Raw genomic sequence first — 20,277 nt, 5'->3', positions numbered from 1 at the left:
TAGAATTCTTTTGTCACTTCTGATTCTGGAGCTATATGGCGATAGGCAGTTAATAAAGGCTTAGGTTAGGGGAAGGGTGGTTAGAAACTTAGATTTGGGTGCCCGCCGTGGGGGCATACGTTCTTATTAATGGCTGTGGAGACAGTAGGACTGTGGGGCTGATCCTTTCATAGTGCACAAAGTTTCCTTCCTGCTCCCCTGGTGGTCAGGCCCCCTCCCCACCCCCCCACCCCATTGCGGCTAAAGTGTGGCCCAACTGTCACCTGGGGACTCAGGTCTCACCTCTGCCCTACTGAATCAGAGTGTGCATTTTGGCAAGATCCCCAGGAGGGTGACTGATAGGCCCATTTTGAAACCGATCTTACAATATAAAGTTGGACCTCTAGCTTTTACCCTCTTGTAGCTTTGTTTTCATCTTGGTTCTCTTTAAGGAGCAGGCAGTTGTGCCCTTGGCAAATCGTGTTTGATTTCTTGCCACCCAGCCCGGTGTCTCCCTGTTTCCCCCAGTTTCCCTTTAACCTTTGGGTTTTGTTTTGAGGTTGTTGTTTTTTTTTGTCCTTTTTTGACTGTAAGTGCCTTGTTTATTATGTTGCTTCTCTTCCTGCCTGACATTCTACGAGCTGATATTTATTTTCCCTGTTCTCCTCTTCTTATTTTCATTCACGGCGGTACTTCACAGGTAGATGAGAAAGAGATCGTCCCCGGCGGGATACTGGTTCTTCACTAACTCGTGACAGGGCAGATGAACTCTACTGCTGTGGTGCCCTGCCCCCATGTTTCCTGTGGCTGTTTTGGTTTTGGAGCCTGAAAGTTTATCATATGTTTTAACCCAGAGGCTTGAAACTAAATACTCCTTTTCTTAGTCTTTCTGAAGCTGCCCTCCCTTTTTAAGATTGATTTGTTTACTTGAGAGCGTATACGGGCATGGGAGTGGGCAGGGGCAGATGGGGAGAGAGGATCTCAAGCAGACTCTTCTGAGGGCAGAGACTGACCCTGAGATCCCAGCCAGTGCTCTGATCTAGACTCCTAACTGACTGAGCCACCCAGGTGCCCCTCTGATGCTGTCTTAGGGTGAATACTGTCTTACAGAGAATGTATGAATCACACACACACCCCAAACAAAATACAGACCTTTTTAGTGCTTAGTGTTTGAGAACTACCCTGTGGCCAAGAAGCTGATATTAGAATTTTTTATGTGGGAATTGTAATTTGGGGCATAGTTGGTAATGTTGGCTGCTGTCTAAATAACATATTCACTGGCATTTTCCTTGGGGGACTTTTAATTTCCTGTAGTGTTCAAAGTCCAGAGAAACCTGTAACATTCTACTTAAAATGTGATGGATATTTCCAAGTATGTTAATCTTCATTGGGGTTTGAACAAGAGCCACGCATTGCTATGATTACCTCTACAATGTGTTTTACAGTGGTTAAACGAGGAGCAGATTATCCAGAGACTTGTGGAAATAGTTCATCCATCGCAAGAAGAAGATGTAAGTTATCTTGTGTGACTGTAAACTTGATTTTTTTTGAAAAAGTGGAACTGTGTTTATTTGGGCATAGAGCATAATTGTAGGAGGCGTGAAGGTAGAGGACAGGTAAAATCTGGCATTCTTAAAATCGACAATTTTCTAATCACTAAAGGCTTTTAAAACGTATTATCTTTTGCTGATGCCCAGAACATTTTTCAGAAACGTGGACAGCCCCAGGCCCTGGCTCTAGCACCATCTTCTGGAGCTTGGAGCTGATCTGCTTGCTTTGGTTAGAGACCTCCTCCGTCCTCCTCCTCTTCCTTCTGTACACGCCGCTAGCCCAAGTGGTGTGGCCGCAGCTGCCCTTGTGTTTTCTGCTCTGGCCGCGCTGCGCAGGGCACATCAGAGGCTTTGCCACCGTTGAAGCCGTGGGGTGCGGGGCCCTTGGCACTCGTACTTCTTGGCCTTGCTTGGCCAGAGGCACTGACAGGTTTGGCTTTGTCCCGGGAGCTGAGGGTTGACTTGGCAATAGGATTGAGGCTGCTCTGCAGTTTGCAGACCGAGCGCTGTGCTGAAGGGATGCCTGTTTGGGCGGGGTCTCCTGGACTAGCCATTGGCCCCAGTGGAGGAGGCCCCCAGCTCTGCTGCTCCTTTTTTTTTTTTTTTTTTAAGATTTTATTTATCTATTTGAGAGCGAGCGAGCATGAGAGGGGAGAAGGTCAGAGGGAGAAGCAGACCCCCCCATGGAGCTGGGACTCCTGGGATCATGACCTGAGCCAAAGGCAGTCGCTTAACCCACTGAGCCACTCAGGCGCCCCCTGCCTCTTCTGCTCTTGCTGCCGCCTTCCTTCGCAGCCCGAGCCCTGTGGGATCGCCCATGTTTAGCCCTTTCTGCCTGCGGACATGACAGCTCTGCGGCTCAGCCTCCTCTCCGGGAAGGGGGTGATTGTAGTAGATGTGTGGGCTGTGTCGTGGAGAGGTCAGGGGACCTTCCTGTGTGCCTTAAGTTGCCAGTTAGATTGAAGAGTAAGACGGTGGAGGAGGACGACGAAGGGGGAAATGTACCCAGAGAATATTCCCACTCAGAAAGCTTGATTTCTGATTTACACCTTCTCCTTGGGTGTATTCAGATACTTTGATACCTGGAATTTATCTAAAACAGCCCGCCCCCCCAATAAAAAGTTAACCATTAAAGGTGCTGTTGGTTCCCAATCTTCCCTTTGGGACAGTGTATCTGCGGTGTTCTGTTAAATTCAGAACACAGCCCGGTGCGCGCCTGTGGTTGCCCGTGTCGGCTGCTGCGGTGGGAGCAGCCCTGTGCAGCGGGGGCCTGCGGGCTGGTCGGGCTGGTAGCGCCTCCTGTGGCTGGGGAGGGGGCTGGCTGCTTCCAGAGCGCTGCTCCCGTGTGATTGGGGTGCGGCCGGTGCGGGCCGTGGAGAGTGATGAGGGGAGCGTGGCCTGTCCCCTTTAGAGGGCATACATGTCCGTGGACAAGGCTTGCCTGTTGCTAGGTTTGCACATTCTCAGACCGAAGAGCTGATTGCTCAACAGGAAATCATGCCAGTCTGCAGGGCTCAGGGGAAGCCCGTCCGCAGCTCTTCTTTTCTTTTCTAGAGGACAGAGCACTGGAGCATTAGCAGCTTCTTTGCCTGACTCGCCAGAAAGTTAATTTTGCCTCTGGACAGTCCCGTTGATACTTCTGTTTTGTATTAAATGATAAGTCACATGCTGAAGTCATACGGACCAGCTGATCCTTATTAAGGAGCGGTTAGACTCCTGATTCTAGTCAGTGGACTTGATACCCTGGTGTGTGTCGTCGTCTGTGCTGGACACCACTGCCTGCCTGTCCCGGGCTCCGGTGCTCTGTCTGCGGGTGCTGCCGAGGGCCACGCACCACAGAACAGAATGCATCTGGGCGCTAAGACTTTAGACTTTCCTGTCAGGTAAACACACTGTACACTGGGAGAAGATGCAGTGTTTCTTGCCCTTTGGTATATTCCAGGAAGCTCGGATGGTTTGCCTTTTTTTTTTAATCAGTGCTGATTTAAAAGGTGATTTATCAGCTTCTATGCTGATAAAAATATATACAGTTGACCTTTGAACAACATAGGGGTTGAGGTGCCACCCCCCCACGAAATTGAAAATCCATGTAAAGCTTTTGACTCCATAAAACTTAACTGGTAATAGGCTGCTGTTGGCCATAAGCCTTACCAATAAGGCAACCCATCAGTTAACACATAGTTTGTATATGTATTACATCCCATGTTCTTACAGTAAAGCAAGTTAGAGAAAAGAAAATGTTACCAAGAAAATCCTAAGAGAAAATACATTTAAATAAGTACTATACGTATTACGAGAATCTGCGTGGAAGTGAACTTGTGTGGTTTAAACCCATGTTGTTCAAAGGTCAGCTGTATTTTGGGGGGTGTATTATTTTCAAGTTCTCAGTTGTGGAAATTTTTCCTTGCCAGAACTTTTTTTTTTTAAGATTTTATTTATTTATTAGACAGAGATCACAAGCAGGCAGAGAGAGAGAGAGGAGGAAGCAGGCTCCCTGCTGAGCAGAGAGGTCCATGTGGGGCTCAATCCCAGGACACTGGGATCATGATCTGAGCCGAAGGCAGAGGCTTTAACCCACTGAGCCACCCAGGTGTCCCTCCTTGCCAGAACTTTGATGCCATGTCCCTACACATAGTGATCTGTGCTCTGTGGTATTGCTGTGTGAAGCTCGTTGGCCTGGCAGGATCAGGTAGTCGTGTTTACCTGTGTTCCTTCTTTTTTTTTAACCTACATTCCTTCTTCTGAGCTTGACTTTTTACTCACTGCAGCTTCTTACGGCCAGTGTTAATTTGTGTTATTTCTTAAGCAATTTACTTGCTAACGTTTTGTTATAAACTTGACATTTGACATGTTTTATAGTTAAAATTGTACTTTTTTCCTTTAGCGGCATTCAAATGCTTCACAGTCACTTTGTGAAATTGTCCGCCTGAGCAGAGACCAGATGTTACAAATTCAGAACAGTACAGAACCAGATCCCCTGCTTGCCACTCTAGAAAAGTATGTTTCAAACTGTTCTTGCTTTTTTTTTAAAAAATTGATGCTATTTGTTGTGTTACCAGTGTGAGTGATTGGTAAGTCTTCCATCTGTGGGAATCATGACCCTGCAAGTTAACCCCTGGGTGGGGGAGGACCGGCTTATCCAATCTCAGCCATTTGTGATGCCCAGTGGACACCCGCAGGGTAAGAATGTAAAGAAATGACATTTATGTGTAGACTTGGAACTTTAGCGTAGACTTGGAACTAGCTATCAACGAGAATTCCGTTAAGCTGTCGTAAGATGGGGTAGGGCGTGCTGACTGTGGGTTACTGCTCTGCAGGTCTTTGGTGAGGAATAATTTCATACGCAAACTAATTTGACCCATTGTAGTCAAGGATTTTACCAGAAGCTCTTCTTAGGATTTACTGTGCCTTTGCAGCTGACTGGGGGCGACCTGATCAGACCTGACTCGAAGGGTTACAAGCCTTGGGTGTTTTTTGTCTTGTACTGCTCTGTCCTTGTTTTGAGACGATTCCTTGTGAGCGGCCGTCTCATGTTTGGGTGGAGAATAGGTGGGGGATGGTGTGCTGTTCTGAAATTTGGGAACGGCCAGCCCGTGGACACTAGCTTCTCTAGATTCTCACATTTTCGGAAGGAATACTTGCCGTTGCACGCGGGCACACATTTGGCCTGCGTGCACCCAGTGAGATGAGCAAGGAGCAAATTAGAGACGTGGTATCATTTGTAAAGTCTGTCATCTGAGAAGTAGAATTGTATTTTCCCAGGAAAGGATTTGACTGATTCTCTGAAGTAAGCGAAACTTAAATGATCAGCTTCTAAGTAAAATGTCAGTTTCCTTCCCCGCTTCTGTTATTCTTGGCACTATGGCGCATGTACTCTTTCTGTAAATATAAGACATTCCACATTCAAATACTAGGAATTATAGTAGTGTTAGGTTCAACCATGTGAAAGTGCCCTTTGGGTAGGTTAAAAAAAGGTTGAACACCAGCAGTCTCATGGTTCATGACAGCATTGTTCAATAGAAAGAAAAGTTAGATGTCATTTTAAATGATCTAGTAGCCACATTCAAGTAAAAAAAAGAGGTGAAATTAATTTTAATAATATATTACATTTAATTGTTAAAAATATTTGAACAGATGCTCATTTTAAAAAAAAATCACTGAGGTACTATACATTCTTTTCTTTGCCAGAGGTTCGGAAAGCCAGCGTGTATTTCACACTTAGGACAGGTCGGTTCACACTCGTTGCAGTTGGAGTGCAGCGCCATCTGGTTTAGCAGGTTCCCCCCAGATGCAGGACCGGCAGCAGTGCGTGCTGCGTTTCAGCGCCCTGGAGCCTCCTCCTGGGGAGTGTGGCCCCGGAGCCTGGGTAGGGCCCAGCTGCTACAGTTCAGACTGCGTCTTTAGTCGCAGTGATCAGGCAGCTCTAAACGGAACCATACATGCCCAGAATTGGCATTATTAAATATTCGTGGGAGTAAATGTCTTCAGATTCATGGTCATGATGAGTTAGGGGTCTGATGCGGTCCCCGCAGTTGGCAATGGGGAGACTCGCTCTGTAGCACGGCCTCCTGCATCCTCCTTGAGAATGAGAACCAGCCCCTTTAGTGTGAGCAGACATGCCCCCGTGTCAGGGTGATTCTTTCAGTAGCTGTCGATCAAATACGCAGTGACCAAAGGCTTCTGCGGGTTTGGTAAACTTATTAATCATAATAGCATTTGTATCTGGCTGATATATTATTAGGTGATAATGTACAATATTTGATAAACTGAAAAGTATAGCAATATTGTATTATTAGGCCAGTCTGCTGGCCATACATAGTATACTGATGACCCAGCCCTTTAGCACACAGCGGTGTGTATAAACACTTACGTGTATGTATGGTGTAGCATGTAAGGAAAAGTTCAGAACGAGCTCAGGTTAGAGAGGATGATCAAGGTGGGTCGACGTACCAGAAGGTCTCTGAGGAAATGGGTGAAGTGTTAGGCAGCGAGTAGCTTGGGTAGCATTCAGGGCTTAAATTGAGTATATGCAGTTTAGTGACTCTGGAACTCTTCAGAAGTTTAAAATTCCTTTAAAACCAGTTGTGGTAGAGAAGGTCGGACTGTGCTGCTTTTGATTCTTGATACGAAGGGGCTTAGAATGAGTTGGAGTTTGATCTCAGTCGGGCCAGGTTGCGCTCCTCTGACTACCCGTGTGGAAAGCACAAGTGTGCCGGAGTCTCAAGGCTGGTAAAGTCCTTGCAGGGCTTCGTGCGTAGAGCAGCTCCTGTGGGGGGTTTACTAATGCTGATCCGAGAACTCTGGGTTTTTTTAATGTGAAAGAAAATCCGTTTCTCGGACGTGTAAATAAATGCCTTTACTGTTGAAGGAATACGAAAGCGCTCGTTTTACCCTGTCTGAGCAGCTTGGTCCTTCGGTTCGTGATTCCTTCTGTAGCGGCTGATGTTCTTGTGTTTAGATAAGACTCGTAATACAGTTCAGCTGTACGTTAACATCTTGACCGTCAGAGTTTTGCTGGGTATCGTATCATTTTGTCCGCTAGTAGGACGCTTTCATGGTTGTAGGCGACTGATGAAGCCGGGAGCCCCTCCGTCAGGCGTCAGCATCTGTGAGCCTGTGCTGAACTTGGATAAGGAAGAACGTTCCGCTTGCACCAGAAGGTGGGCGTCCGCACTTGGATGCGGGGTCCGTACTCTCCTGTGGCGTGGGGCTGCTCTTTGAAAAACAGATGTGTTTACTATGAAAAAGCTGCCTGTTTTCCAGAGCCCAGTCTCAAACCTAGTATTTGTTCTGTAGACTGGCTGTGTGCTGAGTGATTTTTATAGTGCTGTTTTGGGTGAAGGTCTCACCATTTTAGTGCCGGTCTGGGTAGTTGAAAGCTCCTTCCACCAAGGCAGGGGGCAGGGCGGGGGAGGGGATGCTCTGAAGTTAGCTTAGATACCAGTTTTATTTGCTTTCCCCGGATAAAAAGGAGATTCTGTCCTACTTGCTGCCCTAGCCTGGCAAGGGGACTGGTGTTGGGACGCAGTGAACACAGCTGTACTGCGGGGTGGCTGGCGTCCCTGCTGGGTGGGCGGCAGGGCAGCCCAGCTGTGTGTCCCGTTGTGAGGGCAGTCCCAGGTTTCCAGCCACTTGGGTTCTGAAGATTACCGGGATCTTGAGACACTGCGACCTTCCTTGAGAACGTCCGTATAAATTTACCTGACAAGTTACCTTTGTGTTTTACGTTCACTGCGGCCTTGAGTGTATAATGGGAGGAGCCTGTAGAGAATACTTTTCGGGCTCTAGTTCCGGCAGCTCCGCTTCCTGCCACCATGTTACTTTGATTGACCAAATTTTAATTGTGGGGTAAAATGCAACAATTGATCTTTTACGTGTTTTAAATCTTAGTTAATTATACATTAATGCTTTTGTGGGAAGACATTTATGGGTTTAATTAGCCTTTTTGAAAAATTCTTCTCATTTTGTGGGGTGAGGAGGTCCAGATCTTCTTACCACCCACAGCCACCACCACCAGACCCTGATCGGAGTGGGAGGTGACTTCCAGTCTGGAAATACTTGTTGGCTCTCAACAAGATTGGCGACGGCAAGCAGGGCCCAGGTGACTCTGCTGAGGGGAGGGAGTAGGAGAATACATGTGGGAGAGTTAGATTTTGGAATAAGCAGGGTCACTTGTCTGGTTTAATAAATGTATTAAAAATAAAATGTTGTTACGTGCAACAGATATGTCCAACTGGGGTCGAGCTTTTGTAGAGTACTTGCCTTACTGCTGCCATGCTCTTTTTCTCTGACGTTACTGTTCATGATGTTACAGTTTAGCACCTGACTGTTGATTCCTTTCCCCAGGCAAGAAATTATAGAGCAGCTTCTATCAAATATTTTCCACAAGGAGAAAAATGAGTCAGCCATAGTCAGCGCAATCCAGATACTGCTGACTTTGCTGGAGACGCGGCGGCCCACGTAAGCTTTCTTTTTGTCTTTCAAACGCTGGGCCATTTTTGTTTTGCTTTTAGATTTTCTAGAAACTAATAAAAGTTGTTGGTTGATAAGCTACGGTCTATTGCCCTTGAACTGCAGGTGCTGAGTCTGTCTCCACCGTAGGAACTCTGACTTGGTTTCATCCGAGGTGGGCTGTAGGGATACGGTTGAAGACAGTGTTCGGTGAGCACTGGGCACTGGCAGTGCGGGGTATCTGCAGTAGCTACGAGAAGGCAGCTACGACGAGGGGTGTCATGAACAAAATGTGTAACACAAGAGACTCGTGCTCTCCCGTCCAGGTGGCCGTTCAGGGATGCTTTCTGTCTTGGGATTCTTTTCTGCACATGCTGACTTGAGTCTTCAGATGGGCTCTTCAGGGATTTCACATGTAAGGGCCCTGCGGTTCATGAGGCTGCTTTAAATAGGGTGGGCAGATGGCTTGCGACCTTGCAGGAGAAATTTGGGCCAAGTGTTTCAGAATCAGAAATACAGTCTGCTTTTCCCACGTATGTGCCCTGGACCAGCCAGACGATGTTGGTCATGTTACTCTTTGCAGTTTATGTCCAGTGCTAAGTCACTTACAGACTGTCAGAATTTTCTGATTGTTCCCTGGAGCACGAGGATTTGAAGAGGTGGGTGTGTGTGAGCGCCCCAAGAATATGTGGTTTAGAGATTAGAGTTTGTATTTTCTCACTCACTGTTAGATGTGTCCAGCGAACCAGAGGGCGTGAAGAGGACAGAGGAGGCTGCTGTCCGCATATGAAAATCCCGGCCACCCAAGGTTTCTGGATGTACTTTTCATGGTGTCATATTGGTTTCTGGCAAAGTAGTGAACACAGTCGTCCCGTTTCCCAAATTCCTGACCTCTGTTCCCGGTTTGGTTAATCTTTGGTCAGCGGCAATGGAAGGCAGTTTGGGAGCAGTGCTTCGAAGATCTTGTACTTTGGGGATTGTGTCTGCAGTTATGACCGTGTCTGCGTCTTCTCCTGCAAATTCTATTGTAAAGAATGTTACCAGTGGCTCTTAAGGTCTTAATCAGGCGGTACAGGCCTGTCTTCCTGCTCCTCATGCTTCACGGCGGTGGTACCCTCTCCTCGGGTGGTTTGAAAGCCCCTGAAATGGTGCTGTGAGGCTCTGTCAACTCCCCTGACTTGAGAAGGGAATAAATCTGAGAAAAAAGGTACATCTTCACAAATGGAGGAAAGAAAACACAGAATCAGTTGTACAATCTAGAGCGGAGAAGATACAACAGTAAGAGAAACAGTAGAAGGACATTTCTGACCAGAAAGAACTTGTCTTCAGATCAGAAAGTGACGAAATGCTACAAGCAAGATTAAATTTAAACGAGGGTGGGGGGCAGTGATCAGATTTTAGGCTTTTCCCGATGAGATTTATGAATCCCGAGAAGAAAGGACAGATCTTTGCAGTATCTGGATAAGAAAAAATGGGTTAACCACAAAGCAAATCAGATTACCAGGCATCTTGAATGTGAAGCTAAATAAAGACGGAAAGTAGAGGGCAGGACCGTGCCCCGGCGTACTGCTGCTGACTGCTGGGACACGTGCGGGCAGAACAGGCCTTCCCCGGACTCTGTGACCTCAGCGACCTCGGCGTTCCATCTGGCTTCTGTCCCGGCGGGAAGTACCTGAAGATGGACTTGACCAAAACCAAACAAAGTATTAAAGAACTTATAGGAGTAATATTTATAAAAGTGGTGATAAATGAAATGGATAGGGTTTGGAAATTACTCATATGAATGTGAAGGTTAAATGTTCAGAATGAATAATTGAATAAGTTACGTGTTGGAAAAAAACAATACATTTTAGATTATTTTAATAAAACTCAAGAAATAAGGAAATGGTATTAGCTCTTGCCTTACACCAAGGAGCTGGGGTACTTTCATAGTTTCATTTTTCATCTTAGTGAAATTAGGAGTTCAGGTATGTTTTCTGTAAATGCAGAACAGTAGTAGGCTAGGCCACTCCCAGAGTTCCCTAGGGGACAAGGAGGGCAAAGACACCTGAGAGTTCTAGATGCCGGGGGAATTTGCACACACCTGTAAGCTGTTCTCGGGGAAGCGGTGGTGGCAGGACAGGCTGAGAGATCAGAGAAAGTGTCACTTGCAAAATGGGCCTCAGGAAACAGCAGTCTTCAGGGGAAATGCACATGTCCCCACCATAATCCTTCTCCTAGCACCTATAGAACGAAGCTCTTGGGCCACTAAGCAGATCCTGTAGTCCTAAAGACACAGGTGAAGACCATTTGCAGTGGGAAGAAGGGTTCAGAAGAAAATCCTCTAGGCCATGAGAGAGGCAGGGATACATTCTGGGCCCCAACGATTGGAGATCCCCTACCACTGAAGGAGGGTCAGTGAGACTTAGGGACCCTTTAGCTGCCTAAGACAAGCTAACCCAGAACAACACATTTCCCCCTGCTGTAACAGCAGCAGTCAGCTGACGGAGGAAAGGCTTTGTCGGCCTCAGGAGCAAGCTTAAAGGGAAGAGCGTCAGCTAAGAGTAAGCTAAAGTGTGACTTGGAGAGAAACTTGGCAAACCAGCCCTAACTATAAATACAAAGTAACTTGAGACACATTTGAAGTCTGTAACCCACCGAGGGGTAATCAGTCCTAGCAGACCTAGCTCAGCTACTGACCTCAGATTGATTTAAACCCTGTGCTGAAGGTCTAGAGAAAAAGAGATGTGTTCGTTCCAGAAATAATGTTTACGTTGGCTTATACTGCCCGACACAACTTGCCCACCTTTCAGTCAAAAACAACCAAAAAGATAAACAAGATAAAAAGAATCCCAAAAAACTATGAGTGCGAGTAGTCAGTAGAACTCGATTTAAAAATGCTGGAACTGTCTGACAGGAATGTAAAATAACTGATTAGTATGTTAAAAGAGTGCAGGGAAAGGAACAATGTGTAGACAGGTGGGGGCTTTAAGCAGAGAGAGGGAAGATCATACAGAAATGCTAGAACTAAAAACCACAGCAGAAATGGAGAACGCCTGTGAGCTTATTGGTGAACCTGGACCGACTTGAGGAAAGAATCGGTAATGGGACGTTAGAGATTATCTACACTGAACCATGAGGAGTTAAACCAAAAACACTTGGTTTGTGGGCTACAAGGGTCTAGAAGTAACCATACGCCACTGGAAAAGAGGGTGAGTGCCCAGATCTTGGTTTCTCCCACCATTCTCCAGGGAAAGGAACCAGAGCTCCTTGGAGAAATGGCCATTCCTGTGATGGGGGCAAGAGGAGCCTAGAGCATCGTGTGGTACAAAACTAAGGAAGTATTAAAAACCCTACAAAACCGCGCAATGTAAATGGCAGCGGTGATGTCAGAGGAACAGAGGAGCCGGCTGAAAGAGCTTTCATCGGCCAAAGCTGATTCGCACAATCAGTAACGACAGCATAATGATTGTACAATAAAGTGCAGCTGTGTTGTCTGAGTGCCCGAAGTACAGAATATGCACCGGCTCGTACTGTTACAAAGAAATGGAGAAGAATTTCAGATGGTTCATGTAGATGCTTCCTCCTCAAGGGGGAAGAACTAAACTGCCCTCTTCTCCGTGTAGTCCGCGCGCCGTGACTCCTTCCAAAGAGTTCTGTGTGGAAAGGCAACAAAAAGAGCACCTTGACAGTGACCCTGGCAAACACTCCCTCGGCCGGATAATCCGAGTGACGAGCCCGCGCTAAGTGGTGTTGACAGTTTGTGTAGTGAAAATGGCATCTTACCTGTGGTCTCCGCCTCAGAGACCCTGTGATCATGAGGAAAACATAAGACGAGTTCCCGTGAGGGGGACATTCTGCAGAATACCTCACCAGTGAAGCCTGAGTAACTGTCAGAGCCAAGAGGAGGGGAAGGAGACATGACAACCAAATACAATGTGATGTCTTAGGTGGGACTCCGAAATGAAGAAAGGCCTGCAGGTGGAAACTGAGGAAATCTGAAAAAGGTGTGGATTTTATGTATCACCCGTGGTTTACTGTGACTTGTGTCACACGAGCGTACAGTAGTAGTAACGGGAAACTGGGTGTGGGTCATGTGGGAATGCTCTGTACCACCTTCGCAGGTTTTCTGTCAGTCGGGAACGGTTCTCAGAGAAATGAAGGGAGCACCTGCAGAGAAACCCGGCGAGAGTGCAGAAGCAGGAACAGCAGTGGCAGCTGGCCTGACCCGAGTGACCCTTGCAGAGCCTTGCCCTGGCCACATCACGGTGCACAGTCTTTTCGAATGCATATGGGACTTTTATCAGGGTAGACCAGAGTCTCAGCTGTGACACAAACCATAATGAGTTAAAATAATATACACAGTATTAATTCCGACCATAATGGGTTTAAACTAGAAATCAATAAAAAAAGATTGCTGGAATGAAGCAACACACTTTATAAATAACCCCAGGGTTGAAGAGGAAATGAAGAGAAATGAGAAAATATTTTGAACTAACTGATATGGAAATGGGGCACATCAGGATTTGTGGAATAAAGAGAAAGTAGTAGAAGGAAAGTTCTAGCATTAAATGTTTGTATATTTTTTTAAAAAGATTTTTATTTATTTAACAGAGAGAGATCACAAGTAGGCAGAGAGGCAGGCAGAGAGAGAGAGGAGGAAGCAGGCTCCCCGCCGAGCAGAGAGCCCGATGCGGGGCTCGATCCCAGGACCCTGGGATCACGACCCGAGCCGAAGGCAGAGGCTTAACCCGCTGAGCCACCCAGGTGCCCCATTAAATATTTACATTAAGAAAGGAAGACCGGGGGCGCCTGGGTGTCTCAGCGGGTTAAGCCTCTGCCTTCGGCTCGGGTCGTGATCCCAGGGTCCTGGGATCGAGCCCCGCATCGGGCTCTCTGCTCGGCGGGGAGCCTGCTTCCTCCTCTCTCTCTGCCTGCCTCTCTGCCTACTTGTGATCTCTCTCTGTTAAATAAATAAATAAAAATCTAAAAAAAAAAGAAAAGGGAAGACGGGGAAAAAAACGGAAGACAAAGTTTTGTGTCCGCGATCTAACCTACCACCTTAAGAAACTAGTGAAGAAAGAGCAGATGAACCCATAGCAAGGAGAAGGGAGGAATTAATAAAGATAAGAGCAGAAAGAAATCAAAGAGATTGAGAAGGGAAAAATAATACAGAAAATCAGTGAGACTTAAAAGCTGTTTCTTTGAAAGAATCAATAAAATGAATCTTTGGCCAGATTCATGAAGAAAATGTGGAAAAGATACACATTACAAGTCGCAGGATTGGAGGAGGAGACACAACTGCATTCCCACAGACATTAAAAGAGAAATAAGAGAAAACTGTAAACAACTCAGGTGACAGTTTCAGTGGTTTAGGGGGGACGGGTAGCTTCCTTAAAGGAGGAGTACGCCAGAGCTCACTGCGGAAAGTAATTGGTGGCATAAACAGCCGTAGACCTATCAGCAACATGTAATTCCCTTTAAAAGCTTCCAACAAAGAAAACTCTTGGCCCAGATTGACTTCATTGGTGAATTCCGCCGAGGATCCAAGGAACTTCAAGAACATGGAAGAGAGGACGTTTTCCAGCTCATCTTATGAGGCCATCATTACTTGGAAACTAGACCAAAATATTACAGGAAAGAAAACTACCACAATTCCGCAGGAGCCTAGATGCAGAATTCCTCAAGAAAGTATTAGCAAATTAAACCCAGCAATGTATTAAAAAGACAATATATCATGACCAACTGTGCTTTATCTTGGGAATGCGAGGCTCATTCATCCTTTCCAGATCAGTCAATGAGAATGATCAAAATCCAGAAGATGGACACCACCAGAGGCAGGTGAAATTGTTGATGAACAGGAACTCTTACTTGTGGCTGGTGGGGACGCAGAATAGTACAGCCACTATAGAAGACAGTTTGACAGCTTTTCACAAAACTAAATATAATCCATCTCCTTGGTATTCACCGAAAGGAGTTGAAACTGATGTTCACACAAAAACCTGCACGTGGGTGTTTATGGCAGTTTTATTCACACTTGTCAAAACTTGGAAGCAACCAAGGTGTCCTTCAGTAGGTGAGTAGGTAAATAAATCGTGGTATATCCAAACAAATACTACTCATTGCCAAAAAGAATGAGCTGTCAAGACTTCCAAAGACACGAAAGAACCTTGAATGTCGATTACTAAGGGAAAGAAGCCAGTGCAAAGACTACAAACTATATGATTCCAAATACCTGACCTTCAGGATAAGGGAGGACTGTGGAGACCATGAAAAGATGAGGGGTTGGCAGTGGGGAGATGAATAGGCAGAGCATAGAGGACTTGTAGGGCCATGAAAATAGTGTGATGCCTCATACATTTGTGTAAATCCCTGGAATGTTCAACACCAAGAATGAACCGTGATGGTTGACTGTAGACTTTGGGTGATTATGTTGTGTCATCGGTGGGTTCATTGATTGAAACAGACCGCTCTGGGGGCGAGGTGTAGGCGGTGTTGGTAATAGGGGAGACTGTGCACATGTGGGGCAATCTCTGTACCCCTCACTTTACTGTGAACTTAAAACTGCTCTTTTAAAATAAAGTCTCAGGGAGAAAAATCAGTCCGTGTAACTCATATTAACAGATTAAAGAAGAAAGACCAGTCCTTTCAGTAAATTCCTTTATCATGAAAACCTCTTAGTAAATTAGTAATGGATGGGATCTTAGAAACTGATGAGGCCTCCGTTAAGAACAAGTCCATCGCTGACAGCGCTCTTAATGATCGGAGACTGAAATGATACCCCTAAAATCAAGAAACATGGCAATGATCTTCACCATTGCCAGTCCCAGCCAGCATAGTAAGGCAGGAGAGGAAGATAGAAAACTGAATCTGTTCGCAGAGGTCAGGATTGTCTTCATAGAAAATCCTAAAAAATATACAAAAACCTCGTAGAACTAACAAGTAAAGATAGCAAAATTACAAGATATAATAAGGTCAGTCAAACAACTGGAATTTGGAATTTTTATGACATACCGTTTACTGTAGCACAGGGAAAACAAAACAGCTGCATGTGCGTCTGTTTACAGATACACCGCTCAGTTTCGATGAGCTCGAAGAGCGCCCGATAGTTGGAGAGAGCTGCTGCGTTCACGGATTAGAAAGTTCAGTATTGGTGGGAGGCCACTTCTCCCCAGGCTGATCTGGAGTGTCTGTGTAATTCCAGTCCAGATCAGAGCAGGAGTTTCTGTGGAAATTAGCAAGCTCATTCTAAAACTTACATGGAAATTCAGAGGAAATGCAGTAGCCAGAATAGTTTTGAAAGAGAAAAGCAGAATTGGAGTACTGGTGCTCTCTTATCTAAGGCTGCGGTCGTCAGGACCAAACGAAAGGATAGACACACAGATCACTGAACAAAACAGTCCAGGAGCAGGCCCTCTCGGTATGTGGTCAGTTGGTTTTTAACAGAGATGTGGAGACAGTTCCGTGTAGAGCTGCCTTTTCCACACATGGTGCTAGAACGTCCATCTGCAGAAAAAAGGGTGAGGGGCCACAGTATGTACCTTGCCCATTACGCAGAAGCTACCTCAAAATGAATCCTAGGACTAAATGTAAGTCCCAGGACTCGATGTTCTAGGAGAAGGTCCATGGCCAATGTTAGGCAGAGAGTTCGTAGATGTTTATCACCAAAGCCCGACCCATAAAAGAAAAGTTGATAACACGGGCTCCATAAAATGCTCTTTAAAAAAAAAAAAAGATCGATTTATTTATTTATTTATCTCAGAGAGAGAGAGAGAGAGAGAGAGAGCACGCTCGAGCAAGCGTGTGCACACGCGCACACACGAGCAGGCAGAGCTGTAGGCAGAGGCAGAGAGAGAAGCAGGCTCCCCACTGAGCAAGGAGCCTGACTTGGGACTTGATCCCAGGACCCTAGGATCATGACCTGAGCTAAAGGCAGCGGCTTAACTGACTGAGCCGCCCAAGCATCCCCATCAAATGCTCTTTGAAAGACTCTGTTGTGGGGCGCCTGGGCGGCTCAGTTGGTTGAGCATCCGGCTCTTGATTTCGGTTCTGGCTGTGGTCTCAGGATCCAGGGATTAAGCCCTGTGTCCTCCAGCTCTGTGCTCAATGGGGAGTCTGCTTGAGGATTTCTCTCCCTCTGCCCCTCCTCCCGCTGGAACTCTCCTGTTCACTCGCACACACGCACTCTCTCTAAAATAAATAAATTTAAAAAAAAACACTTGTGAAAGGAATATTTTCAAATCATGTGTCTGAGAAAGGACTTAAGAACACTCAAAACTGTAATAACAGGGGCGCCTGGGTGGCTCAGTGGATTAAAGCCTCTGCCTTCAGCTCAGGTCATGGTCCCAGGGTTCTGGGATCGAGCCCCGCATCGGGCTCTCTGCTCGGCGGGGAGCCTGCTTCCTCCTCTCTGTCTCTGCCTGCCTCTCTGCCTGCTTGTGATCTCTGTCAAATAAATAAATAAAATCTTAAAAAAAAAACAAAACTGTAATAACAAGGAAGAGTCCAGTTTTTAAGGTCAAAAGATTTGAGCACTTAGTGAATAAAATGTATTTGTATAGCAGAGAAATACATGACAAATGGCTGTCATTTGTCATTACTGAAACTGAAGTTAAACACCCCGTTGCAGTGCTGCGCTGCACCTTTTGAACTTGTATTTGTTCCCTGTAACAAGTCACGGCAGTCGGTGGCTTAAAGCAGCAGAGGCTCCTCTCTCACTGTGAGCGCTGGGGGCCCAGGTCAGGGTGTCAGCTGTGCCTCCTGCGTCCGGGGACGCGAGCGGACTTTGATCCTCGGCCTCTTCCAGCTTCGGTGGCTGTTGGCATTTTTTGACTTGCGGCCACCTCTCTCCATCTTTACATCACCTTCTGTCTGTGTGTCTGTCTCTCCTCTCTCTCGAGGACATTCGGGATGTCACTTAGGGGCCATCTGGATAATCCAGGATAATCTCATCGCAAGATCCTTAATTAATGACATCTTCAGTCAAGGTAACATTCACAAGCTCTGCGGATTAGCGTGGACATCTTGGGCGGGGCGGGGGCACCGTTCTGCCCACTGCACAATGAAGCCAGACAAGCCCGACAGGGAGTACCCAGTGCTAGGGACCGCGGAGAACGGCTGGAGTCTCGCACGTTCCTGCTGGGGATGCAGAGTCATATGACCACTTTCTCCAAGTGTTCCGCAGTTCTTACCGAGTTACGTAGACGTCATTGTATTATCCAGCAGTTTCTTAGGTATTGTCACAAGGAAAACATATCAAGACTGTGAGTGAATGTTTATGTCCCCTGTCCCATAATCACACAAAACCGTAAACAAGCCAGAGTGTCCTTAAACTGGCACCCGCGCGAAGACGGCCCTCCAGCTGCGGAAAGGAGCGGACTCTGATACGAAAAACATTCAGCATTTCTCGTGCCTTTCCACATTTAACGCAGTCTGAATTGGACACAGTTCTGCGTGGAAACATCAACATGGTTTTCGTTTTGGAGTCGGCGTATTCTTACACGCATCTGGAGGAGTGAAAGTGTGAGACCAGCCAGGAGATGCCGAGCGTACCGGTGATTAAGCGGCCTCCTGCACGCTACGCTCGCGTCATTGTTCGAATGACCGTGGCGGTGAGGCAGCCATGTAAGTCTCGTTCCACACTGCGGATATTGGCTAGCGCCTGAGTCAGAGCTGGTGTAGAAAATGATGCTCACGATGTAGTTATTAAATGAACAAATAAAGTACATTTGAGTGCTTAAGGAATTCTAGTGTATGGTTTTGTATGCTTTTTCATATAAGGTGGGAAATGTGGATTTTTTATAAATGCGGTTTAGAAAGTGTCTCACCATTTGAGAAGTACCGTATCTGTACCTGTTCTGTGTGAAAAATAAGTTCCAGATGAATTAAAATAGTAGAGGAAAAGCGTATAAATACTGTTAGAATGATGGGCTTGTAAAGAACTTTTGAGCATGGCTCCCTGGATAGAAACTATGATAAAAGCTGTATTGGGCCATATCAGTTATTTTCTAAGACCCCTAAACATTAAATAACACCAACGCAAAAGTCCTTTCTATTCCCCTTTTCCATTCCATTGAATTTCTGAATGCCGTTACGTGCAGCTCTGAGTTAGAAGTGGCTACACGTGTGGAATGCTTTCAGAAATGGTCTTAATAGCTGCTCTCCAGCTTTGCATGAGCACACGCCTCGCAGTGGGCCTGGGAGAGACCATGTAGACGCTCCCGGTATCCATAGTGAAACGCACAGTTGGTGAGTAGGGCTCCAGGGCCAGGGCTCTGCAGCTGCATCCTGGGCTACTGGTTTGCCCTGATTCCCAGCTCACATGCCACGCCCACATTCTTAGGACACCCCCCCCCCCCTTCTGAGGTCCTTCCTCCCACTTCGAGACCCCTTGGCGCATGTGGTCATTAAGGCCTGTTGGGATTGCGCGTCTCATTGTACTGCTAATGGGTTTCCTGTCGGGAGTAGATGAAAATGAGTGCAGAGTGGGCTTCATGTGGAAGAGGGATTTATGCTTTTTAAGTAGGAAACAGTGCTGGTTACCCAAGGAAAACTGTATGGAACAGACACAGGCCTGTTGATTATCAGCATCCCAAATGGCACACAGTGTGGTATGCCCTCCCAGTCAGGGATCTGATCCCCTTTGCTTTCCACGTTTCCTGGTAGAGACCTGCTGTTAGTATCATGGGTACAAAGAGCTTGGAAGGTTTGGGAGGATGGGAAGAAATCCCATGTAACTTCTCCCCTGACACTGTAGGCCTGTGGGTCGCAGGTCCTGTGGCTGCTCCTCAGCAAGCTTGTGTTACACCCTCTTCCTATCTCTCCAAAAATGTTGATCTAATCATATTTATGTAGCTTTTATGGATCTACCTGCGTGCAGATAGGGAGCACCTTAATTTGTTTCGAAATTATAATAAAATTAACTTGCTTTGTTTCAAGATTTGAAGGCCATATAGAGATCTGCCCACCAGGCATGAGTCATTCGGCTTGTTCAGTCAACAAGAGTGTTCTGGAAGCTATCCGAGGAAGACTTGGATCTTTTCACGAACTCCTGCTTGAGCCACCCAAGGTAGGGCAGCTGCCTTAAGCATGGCCGGGTCATGGCTGGCCAGGTCAGTAATTTGGTTCACACATTTGTTAGAAAGTAGGTGACCTTGTGGGGAACAGAACTGGTTATGACCACCAGCTTGTACAGACCGGCCCTTCCAGCTGTTACTGCCTTTGAGCTAGTTTTTAGTTGGCTTTTATCTGTGTGTAGTGTCCATTGATGAATAGGGTAGAATTAAAATTAAGCAAAATATTTATCTATTTAGGAAACAAAACTTTTCTTTCTTTCTATAAATTCTGGGTGCTTTTACGCCAATAAAATAAACAGTCCTCATAGAGTGTTATTTTCACTTTTGAGGTTAAGTTCATCTTTAAGGAACTGATCTTTGAGACTGAGTTGCCTTATTCGGAGTTGAAGGGGTGGGTCAGTCTGATGGACAGATACCTGGTTTAGGGACTAGTCGGCGGAGCGTGACTCGGAGTGCTAGTGTTTCCTTGGGGAGCACCGGCTTGCTAATCCGCGGCGACTTTAATCAGGGGGCCTGCCGAGAGCACGGTGGCAGGCCCCGTGAGGCAGCGCTGTCCGCAGGCCCCAAGTGCTGTCTGCTGCTGCTCCCCAGCCCCCAGGGGCGGTGCGGAGATTGAGGTCAGGGTCAGGAGCCCTTCCTGTGAGACTCTGTGGAAGACGCAGATCCGGGAGAGGTCCCCTGCTGGCCCCAGTTCTGACACTTCCTTCTTCTCCTGCCCTGTGTCATCGCCGGCAGTGGCCTCG

General features: G+C 46.6%; 1 protein-coding gene across 16 annotated transcripts in view; it reads left to right on the top strand.

The window, feature by feature from the left end:
* PPP6R3 (protein phosphatase 6 regulatory subunit 3) overlaps positions 1-20,277 on the top strand; it is a 140,087-nt gene that overhangs the window by 76,240 nt on the left and 43,570 nt on the right. For all 16 annotated transcript variants that reach the window (XM_046014883.1, XM_046014884.1, XM_046014885.1 and 13 more), the window contains 4 exons: positions 1,425-1,490; positions 4,414-4,526; positions 8,376-8,489; positions 19,398-19,527. In XM_046014883.1, the coding sequence (XP_045870839.1) occupies positions 1,425-1,490; positions 4,414-4,526; positions 8,376-8,489; positions 19,398-19,527 (423 nt within the window). The remainder of the gene's footprint in view (positions 1-1,424; positions 1,491-4,413; positions 4,527-8,375; positions 8,490-19,397; positions 19,528-20,277) is intronic.

This window comes from Meles meles, chromosome 8 (assembly GCF_922984935.1).
Source record: "Meles meles chromosome 8, mMelMel3.1 paternal haplotype, whole genome shotgun sequence".
In the NCBI taxonomy this organism is placed as follows: Eukaryota; Metazoa; Chordata; class Mammalia; order Carnivora; family Mustelidae; genus Meles; species Meles meles.
This window is presented reverse-complemented; position numbering and strand designations above follow the sequence as displayed.